The sequence below is a fragment of the Corythoichthys intestinalis genome, chromosome 6 (assembly GCF_030265065.1).
Source record: "Corythoichthys intestinalis isolate RoL2023-P3 chromosome 6, ASM3026506v1, whole genome shotgun sequence".
NCBI classification, from domain to species: Eukaryota; Metazoa; Chordata; class Actinopteri; order Syngnathiformes; family Syngnathidae; genus Corythoichthys; species Corythoichthys intestinalis.
In genome coordinates, this window is record NC_080400.1 from 43,504,247 (window position 1) to 43,514,742 (window position 10,496).

Below are 10,496 nucleotides of genomic sequence, written 5' to 3' on the forward strand. Positions count from 1 at the left end.
TGCTTTGCTACGTGCATTTACACATTGACGACTCATCATCGTCAGACTAAGGCCATGTCCACACGTGGCAGTTTTTTTTTTTTTTTTTTTTTTAAACGAGGATTATGCCCTAATACGTCAGGGAAAAATAATTGCGCCCACACCTGCACGTTTGTGTAGAAAAAAAACAAACTGCCAACCGCTTTTCATTTTTAAGTGCATTCAAAACAATAAAATAATTGTCCAAAATACCCATCTTTCAATAAAAAGAGTTTGTACAAAAAAAACAAAAAAAAAAAAAAACAACAAAAAAAAAAAGGAAGCAAAAAAGTGCCTATTTGATATACTCCAAATGTAAAAATTGGTCTCATGTGCGACGTGAGGACAAAATTTGTCGCAGCCAGTGATGTAAATCTTCGGTTATCAGTGTCCACATGATGGCGCCACAAACGCAGAATTCGCACTTCACTTTCCTCGTCGTTTTTTATAAACACTGATTTAAATGTGCGTGTGGATGATAGGCCAAACCGTAGAAAAATATCTTCTTTTTGCCAAACACCCTGTCACGTGTGAACATGGCCTCAGACAACCGTGGCAGCTCCATGCCGTCCGTGGAATAAAATAAATAATAAATATCGGCGGAAACGGATTACGCTACACAAGCACTTTATTATGCTTGTTGTTAACACTTGTGTATGCAAATCTGATGTTGGTAGATTGTTTTCTTCTTGGAGATGAAATACATGTGTGGCAGTTTAGCATTTTTTTTTTTACATAGCGTTTTGACAGTTGCTGTCATATTTTCTGAATCAAAGCACCGTGTACCAGAACAGCATTCCGGCCCTGAATCTTATACCGAAACTGCGTTCTGGCCCGGAATCTTATACCGGAACTGCATTCCTGACTGTCCTGGCCAACTTTCACCCCTGCCTGCACTAGTAATCACCCGGTACTCTGATTGGTTAAATGGTAATGTAAATGAAGTCACACTTGTATTGTGCCTTTCCAACTTTTTAAGGAGGCCCTCAAAGCGCTTCACAACTACATTGTCATCTACCTACTGGTGACACAGCACAAACATGGGGTTTAGTATCTTGCTCGAGGATACTTAGACGAGGTCATCAGGGCGGAGAATCGAAACCACAACCTCTGGATTAGGGAACGACTACTCTACGGCTGAACCACGCTACCCCCTGTTATTAGCAGTTATTTTCTATTTTTTTGTGATTCAATAAACATGCTTTAAGCATTTTAATGTAGATCAATGTTTGCATTACCGTATTGGCCCGAATATAAGACTGTGTTTTTTGCATTTAAAGACCGAAATAGTGGGTCGTCATCTTATATTCGGGGTCTAGACATTATACCCATTCACGACGCTAGATGGCGATTATCATTGAAGCAAATGCTGAACTTGAGGAGTAATGTTCTGTCATGACAGATCTCAGCTACTCTCAAGTTTAACCAGTTTGCATTATTTTATTGCATTGTCTTTCCCTGTGCAATTTTTGCCAGTTATTGCAGTTTTGTTGTTCTATCACGATAGATTTGTTTATTTACATTTCAAAAATCAGAAGCCATTCATTTACGGAAGTGATTGCACTTTAGTTTACATATTTAAATGTTCATTTATTAAGATTTGAATGAGGCAAAATAACATGCTTTTTCTCACAAATATATTGTTATAATCATTTGTTTCAGATGTACTGTAATTATTTTCTGTACAAAAATTAAGTTGGTGTTCAAAAAGTCTTTTTTCAAACTTGAGTCTTGAAAAGAGGGGGGTCGTCTTATAATCAGGGCCGTCTCATATTCGGGCTAATACGGTATTTAAATTTTTTAATGCCAATTTGTACACTTTTACAGCAAATAAATATTGGCTCCAAAAATCGGTTATTGGCCCCTCTAACTACTAGTAATCAGTATCGTACTGAAAAACCCTGAATTGGTCGATCTTTAATAAAGCCTCATTGGACGAGAGACCTCTGGTGTCCACATTGTGTTATAGATATTTACACCCAAAGATGTGCAGCCCATTAACCTGTAAGAATAGGTAAATAGGTCACACTTGACTATGAGATACTGGGTTCAAAGCGAGGGCGAGTAGCAGCCTTTAGTCTGAAAATACACCATTTACCATGTCCCCATTTGTTTCTTCCCATTCAGAGAGAAAGGGGACTAAAGATCTAAAAGCTCCAGAAAAAGTAGAAGAAAATCCTGAAGGTAGGTTTTTTCTTTTCTGCCATCTGGATTTTCTTTTTGTCTCTGGTCTGTTCGCAAATCATTTGGATATTTACCTGTCAGCTGTCCCCAGAATAACATCTGAATATATTTCTCTTAGGTTGTTATTTTGAGGGAGACCAGAAGATGCATGCCCCAGGAACGACATGGCATCCTTTCGTACCTCCCTTCGGTTTCATTAAATGTGCCGTCTGCACTTGCAAGGTATACACACACCCAGACTCACATCTGGCTTTACTTTGTAAGGCCCCTAATGGGTCATTTAACTTGCGTTAGCTCCCGAGAAACAGGCATGAATGCATGTCTCACCAGTTTGAGTAAAATGTGGAAATAGACCAAGCAATTTCTCAGGACTGACAGACGGAGTTGAAATGCTGAAGAAAGAAATGATCTTGGGACTATAATTAGGATTAATACACAATTTATAGCAATGCCCAGATATTATGAAAATATGTTACTTGGGCTATAACTAGCAAAAGAGATTTGATTGTTTACTAAAAAAACATAAAGGATCCTCAGCTTATGAAACATAAACAACATGCAAAGAACGAGTTTGCACAGTGGCATGAGAATACTTCAAGAATCACCAACTTACCATTAAACAATACCGTTTTCGTTTGAGTGTTTTGTAATCATGCACAGATTTATTATTATTTTTTTAATACGAACATTTATTTGATAGACCACTATGTGTTTTGTCTTACTTATAGACACCATTTTTCTGTTACAAGTGTATCCAGGCTTGATTCATTACCTGTACTTTGTGAATGACTGACAATTCAATTTAATTCACCCAGGGCTTAACAGGTGAGGTACACTGCGAGAAAGTGACGTGTCCAGTGTTGACATGCAGTCATCCGGTGAGACGAAATCCTTCGGACTGCTGCAAAGAATGTCTAGAAGAGGAAAAGACCCCCGGGGACCTGGAACACACTGACATGATGCAGGCAGATGGGCCCAGACACTGCAAATTTGGGAAGAACTATTACCAGAACAGCGATAACTGGCATCCCTGGGTACCACTGGTGGGAGAGATGAAGTGCATCAACTGCTGGTGTGATGTAAGTATTTTCTGAGAATTACCTCTTCATTTGAATAAATGAATGAATGCTTTATTTAGACATAAGCAAATAAAAATAATAGACAAACAAAAATAACGAAAAATTAAAAAAACCAAAAAACAGACAGAACCACTGATATTCTTGAGATAACAGCAACAATAGTTAACCCCCTATAGTTGAACCCCTTACTCTTCCCTACAGTGCCTTGCAAAAGTATTCGGCCCCCTTGAATCTTGCAACCTTTCGCCACATTTCAGGCTTCAAACAAAGATATGAAATTTAATTTTTTTGTCAAGAATCAACAACAAGTGGGACACAATCGTGAAGTGGAACAACATTTATTGGATAATTTAAACTTTTTTAACAAATAAAAAACTGAAAAGTGGGGCGTGCAATATTATTCGGCCCCTTTACTTTCAGTGCAGCAAACTCACTCCAGAAGTTCAGTGAGGAGCTCTGAATGATCCAATGTTGTCCTAAATGACCGATGATGATAAATAGAATCCACCTGTGTGTAATCAAGTCTCCGTATAAATGCACCTGCTCTGTGATAGTCTCAGGGTTCTGTTTAAAGTGCAGAGAGCATTATGAAAACCAAGGAACACACCAGGCAGGTCTGAGAAATTTAAAGCCGGATTTGGATACAAAAAGATTTCCCAAGCTTTAAACATCTCAAGGAGCACTGTGCAAGCCATCATATTGAAATGGAAGGAGCATCAGACCACTGCAAATCTACCAAGACCCGGCCGTCCTTCCAAACTTTCTTCTCAAACAAGGAGAAAACTGATAAGAGATGCAGCCAAGAGGCCCATGATCACTCTGGATGAACTGCAGAGATCTACAGCTGAGGTGGGAGAGTCTGTCCATAGGACAACAATCAGTCATACGCTGCACAAATCTGGCCTTTATGGAAGAGTGGCAAGAAGAAAGCCATTTCTCAAAGATATCCATAAAAAGGTCTCGTTTAAAGTTTGCCACAAGCCACCTGGGAGACACACCAAAAATGTGGAAGAAGGTGCTCTGGTCAGATGAAACCAAAATTGAACTTTTTGGCCACAATGCAAAACGATATGTTTGGCGTAAAAGCAACACAGCTCATCACCCTGAACACACCATCCCCACTGTCAAACATGGTGGTGGCAGCATCATGGTTTGGGCCTGCTTTTCTTCAGCAGGGACAGGGAAGATGGTTAAAATTGACGGGAAGATGGATGCAGCCAAATACAGGAACATTCTGGAAGAAAACCTGTTGGTATCTGCACAAGACCTGAGACTGGGACGGAGATTTATCTTCCAACAGGACAATGATCCAAAACATAAAGCCAAATCTACAATGGAATGGTTAAAAAATAAACGTATCCAGGTGTTTGAATGGCCAAGTCAAAGTCCAGACCTGAATCCAATCGAGAATCTGTGGAAAGAGCTGAAGACTGCTGTTCACAAACACTCTCCATCCAACCTCACTGAGCTCGAGCTGTTTTGCAAGGAAGAATGGGCAAGAATGTCAGTCTCTCGATGTGCAAAACTGATAGAAACATACCCCAAGTGACTTGCAGCTGTAATTGGAGCAAAAGGTGGCGCTACAAAGTATTAACGCAAGGGGGCCGAATAATATTGCACGCCCCACTTTTCAGTTTATTTGTTAAAAAAGTTTAAATTATCCAATAAATTTTGTTCCACTTCACGATTGTGTCCCACTTGTTGTTGATTCTTGACAAAAAATTTAAATTTTATATCTTTATGTTTGAAGCCTGAAATGTGGCGAAAGGTTGCAAGGTTCAAGGGGGCCGAATACTTTTGCAAGGCACTGTATACCCAGTGAAAACCATGTGCTTGTACCACTAAACTGGGTCATGTGGACATTACTTGAGCCCCTCATCTAGTTTCTTCCACAGCTTCACAAACTGAAACACAAAAACTTTTTAATGTAGTTCATACCCTCTGATGCTGTAGGTGAAGCTCCCCCCTCAAACTGTATTGTCCTTCTCTGTTAAAAAATAATTTATTTATATTGCCAGGAAGTGACCTGTGTAAAGCCTTATACATTAGCTGAGCTGTTTGAAAATTAACCAAGTCCATGAATTTTAATGTTCTGAAATTTAAAAATAATGTATTTGTATGATCCCTATAACCAGCATTATTTACTATTCTTATGGTTCTTTTTTGTAAAATGGATAGTGAATTTATTGTACATTTATAAGTATTATCCCAGACTTCTGTACAGTAGTGTAAATGTGGCAGGATTAAAGAACGGTAAAGTATGTGGAGTGATTTAAGACTGTGTTTTGCTTTCCTCAGGACTGTAATGCTTCTTGATAATTTACTTTGTATATGTTTTATATGAGCTTTCCAGTTAATTTTCCTCATCAATAACTACCCCAAGAAACTTGTTTTCATAGATCCTTTCAATATTTACCCCATCTATCTGTATTTGTACTTCACTATTTTTACTGCATCTGCTAAATAACATGAATTTTGTTTGATTTAAGTTTAGTAATAATTTGTTTTTGTCAAACCATGTTTGTAGTATATTTGTTATTAGAGGTGGGTGGTAAAGCATTACATGTACTCTTGACTTGAGTACCTTTTTGAGAAAAAGGTATTTTTAAAAGTAGTTTTGCTAAGCTTTTACTAAGCTATACTTTTTACTTGAGTAGATTTGTGAAGAAAAAAACCGCCAGTCTTTCTCCGCTACTTTGGGCTTCACAAGAGTCGTTACGTTTTTCCTCTTTTTTCTACATATTAGATTTCTTATTTTTTGGGCCAGCGATCCCAAGTGTAGAGACATGCCTGGTGTATTACCGGGGTAGCTCTACAGATTTCACCAACGAGACGTCGCAACAATAATCACATGACTCCATTATACCAATGAGACGCAAGCTTGCCGTTCTATCTTCACACCAGCCTGTTCAATCATGTGATGTCTTTAAAGCACCGTAAAAATAAATGAAGTATTTGATATAGAGCGCTGCCCTCAACATGACTCAAAGTGTGGATTTTAACCTCTCTTCCAGTTTTTATTTGGCATCGATTGACCACGGAAAACCGGAGATATGATCTTTTTAATTTCGAAATACGGGTAGTCATTATGAAGGAACCCTTCAATATTTAAACTAGGAACTATTTTCTCCACCAGAAGGCAGTCATGCTTGGACTTTGCTTTGGACAAATAATGCTTTTATGGAATTTATTTTCTCATGTTGGATTATTATTTCTTTGGCTTAATGTGGTTATGTAATGGGTCATTGTACAGTATCATTATGACAATAGTCCATATACAGTAGATAACTGTGCGCAGAAAAAAAATACCATTGTTTAAAAAAAAAAAATTAAATCCCACAAAAATATTAGCAGTTACTCACAATGTTACTCATTACTTGAGTATTCTTTTCACCAAATTTATTTTTACTTGTACCTGAGTAAATTTTTTGGACAACTACTTTTACTTGAGTAATATTATTTTGAGATAACGCTACTCTTGAGTACTACTTAATTTAGCTACCCTACCCACCACTGTTTACTATCAGCCATTTGACAAGAGCCCGGTGAATAAAAGTCACATCTGAGTATAAGTCGCACTAGCCCAAAATGCACAATGAGGAGGAAAAAATTAAGTTGGACGGGAGTATAAGTCATGTTTTGGGGGAGAAGACCAAACATTATACATTATAGTAAAAACGATAAAATGGAGAACAACAGGTTAAATAGTCTCTTCAAGTAATATATTAACAGTTATTCAGAAAACTAGAGCATAAAGAACACAACATTCTAATCACTACCAAATAAATTCAGGTCTTGAAAGCTCGCAAACAGTTTTCTGAAGACGTGTCAACAAAGCACATGGATTACTGGAACCATGTCCTATGATCTCATGAGACGGGTGGGCTTTCTTGTGTACCGTCTTCAGAAGAGGCTTCCACCTGGGGTGACAGCCATGCACACCAATTTCATGTAGAGTCCGGCGTATGGTCTGAGCACTAACAGGCTGACCCCCCACCACCACCACCACCACCTCTTCAATCTCTGCAGCAATGCTGACAGCACTCCTGTAACGAGTCACATGACATTTTGGAGGGGAAATGACAAGCAGTACTCAATTTGAACATTTAGGGATGTACGTAGTTTCTAAGGGGTGTACTCACTTTTGTTGCCAGGGGTTTGGATATTAATGGCTATATTTTGAGCTACTTTGAGGTGAAAATAAATTAACTCTATTACATAAGCTGCACTCAGACTACTTTTCATTGCGTCAAAGTGTCATTTTGTCAGTGTTGTCCCATGGAAATTTATACTTAAATATCTGCAGAAATGCAAGGGGTGTACTCACTTTTGTGATACACTGTACCTGTACTCTGTCTAAAGCCATCAACCAGACTAGTGCACAAAATGTTGAACTATAGCTTTATCCCACGCGGAAAAGTAGATACATGTTGTACATGAGATAATCTAATTGACAGAAATTTCCCTTGAGAGTTGTTAGGCACCATAACGGATCTAATCAAAAAGTAAATATTACACTTACATTCTTCACACATCCAAAGTAGAATATGTTGCACGGATTCTGCCAGATATATTGATAAGGCTTGCTTTTTTAATGTCATATCAACTTGAATAAATAATTATGTGTAAGTGATTTGTATGGGAGTCATGGATAGTCCCTCTGGGTTAAATTTTAATAAAAATGACTCAGCAACTGTAGTTTTTATTTTCGCCAACAATGTCCCTCTATTATTTCCTACAGCATGGTGTGACAAAATGTCAGCGTAAGCAATGTCCAGTGCTGACCTGTTCCAACATCACTCGCAAAGATGGCTCATGCTGTCCTGACTGCATCGGTAAGTGAAAATTCTTAACATGAATAACATAAATGTTATCTGTTCGTTAATTGTTGTGAGTTTCCTCTTACTAAAAATGTCATTTTTCACTATTACTTTTGCAAAAAGCAAAACATACAGTACACATTGTTCATCCTAAAATGATTTTTATCTGTATTCCTGCAGTATGCTGACTTAGCACTGCTTAAATTTGTATTACATTACTTTGAAATTTTGATCCAATTCCAAATTGTATGACATAGGTGTTCCATGGTACACTCACTAGTCAGTCAATCATCGTTGACCCTCAAATTGAAATAAAATCTTAAATCTATTCCTCACTTCCTTCCCCTACAGATTTGAGAGATGAAGATGATCTAATGATGAAGACTCTTGACAAACAAACAAGCTAGAGCATTGACATAATACAGAACCATCAAATAACTCAGACAACGACTTGCTGAGCTGACCCTTCCCTCAAACCCAGAACTGCACACTGGGCCGATCAAATTCCAGACATCCCCGCCCTCTCCCACCCACCTTGTCAGCTTCAAGATTGTAAAGGACAGAGAAGTGGGAAAAAAAGAAGATGAAAACTAACGAATGAGAGATTTTTTCCTCGTGATTAGTGACCTTGGAGATTATCAAACAAAGGTTACAAACTTGCAGATTTCTGCTTCCTGTCTTGAAATGGGAATTTTTTGCTTGCTTAAAACAAAATGTATTCAGCCGCTTAGGAAGGCAGTTTTTGAATGGAAGCGTTTGGCTGTTGAGTAAGTTTCACTTGAATGTTCCTGCATGACAGGCCTTCTATTTTGGAGCACAGCCATGGCTACTGTACAATCGCCACTTCAAGTGCTCTCACTGGACAATGTAAAGACGTGTGAATCTGTGTGGGACCAGATGTGTGTGTATACGTGCTCGTGCATGTGTTCCATTATAAAATACAGCTAAACAGCTGTACAAATGGACGTGACAATAAACCTGCTGGTTGCCGAGGCCGATTTCAACTATTAAAGTAAAGTGAAACAGGGACAGAGTTTGTTTTTGTTTGTTTTTTTTGGAAGGATTTCAGCAAGTTTCCAAAAAGATTCTTTTCCAATTGGAGGGTATTTCTACACAAGTGAACCAGTCTACACTTTCTATTTCTTTGGCAGCATGGTGATCACACCAAGAGAAGCTCCCACATATCCAGCTGCTTCTTGTTTCTGTGCTAACATTGAGCCACTTGTTGATCTTAGTTTTGCTCTGCTTCACTTGTTCCTATTTTGTCCCGTCTGTTTTGAATTAAATAATATTGGGTGTTTTTCTTTTTAATGTTGTTTAAGGAGATGAAGCATGTTTGTATTTGTATTTATTAAATGCCATGGAAACAGACAGGAAAATACAGATGATGATTAAATTGAAATGGTTTTATTATTGATGTTGTGAATCTTGACAAGTTACGCAATGTAAGCTTCACAAACAAAAAATATTGACCGTTTTGACACAGACACACTTAATAAGCATAAACATTTCTCATTGTGATTGGGCAATTGTTTGTGTCTGTTTCCAAGAAAATAGACTGAACTGGCTGAGTTGACTTATTTTTTATTTATAGAATCTCTTAAGTCATCCAGCATCTGATGCATTGAACAAGTATTTAATGATTCTACCTAATTAATAAGTGACAGGTCCCAAAAGAGCAACACCATGTTCAGATTTCAGAATGAATTTCATTTCAGGTGGGATTTTACCCCCCGATAAAGTTAAATGATTTCACTGAATGCATTATTGTAAAAGTAGTTTGTCAACTTTAAAGTTACAATTTGCTTTCTCATTAGTTTTATATATAATGTATTTTTAATTTCATTGCATATTGTAGTAAAATCGCAAGCAATAAGCCATATTACAATAGGTGTGGCCCTAGACCTGTACTCATAAAATTCCCAATTTTGCCTACAAGCATCCAAACTAAAACAAATATAGGTGTCAAGATGACAATATGATGTCAAATTACCACTAGTTAAGTAGAAAGAAACACTTATGTAAAACTATGTCTATGAGTCTTTAAACCATTTAATCCACTGTCATACACAGGGGGCAAAAACATTCTTCCAAAGTGTGTGGGGGGGCAAAATAAATAAATAAAAAATAAACTTTCTTCTCTGACAGGCAAGGCAAATTTATTTGGATAGCACAATTAAACAGAAAAGGTAATTCAAAGTGATGTAAAACTTTTTTTTTTTTTTAAACTATAGGCAATTATGAATACACTAAACACTAGCGCTCAAAATTGTGCTTTTGAATCATTTACGATTATGCAAATCAACTGATGAAATACAAACCGTTTCTCTTGATGGATATATGTATATATAACTCGTTTTATAAAGTATTTGTTACAGTATTACTGAGAACGCAG

At 37.5% G+C, this 10,496-nt stretch overlaps 1 protein-coding gene across 2 annotated transcripts in view; it reads left to right on the forward strand.

The window, feature by feature from the left end:
• chrd (chordin) overlaps positions 1-9,479 on the forward strand; it is a 35,336-nt gene extending 25,857 nt beyond the window's left edge. For both annotated transcript variants that reach the window (XM_057839137.1, XM_057839138.1), the window contains exons 17-21: positions 2,146-2,202; positions 2,321-2,424; positions 3,018-3,281; positions 8,023-8,116; positions 8,453-9,479. In XM_057839137.1, the coding sequence (XP_057695120.1) occupies positions 2,146-2,202; positions 2,321-2,424; positions 3,018-3,281; positions 8,023-8,116; positions 8,453-8,508 (575 nt within the window). In that variant the 3' untranslated portion in view covers positions 8,509-9,479. The remainder of the gene's footprint in view (positions 1-2,145; positions 2,203-2,320; positions 2,425-3,017; positions 3,282-8,022; positions 8,117-8,452) is intronic.
• Positions 9,480-10,496: the final 1,017 nt, after the last annotated feature.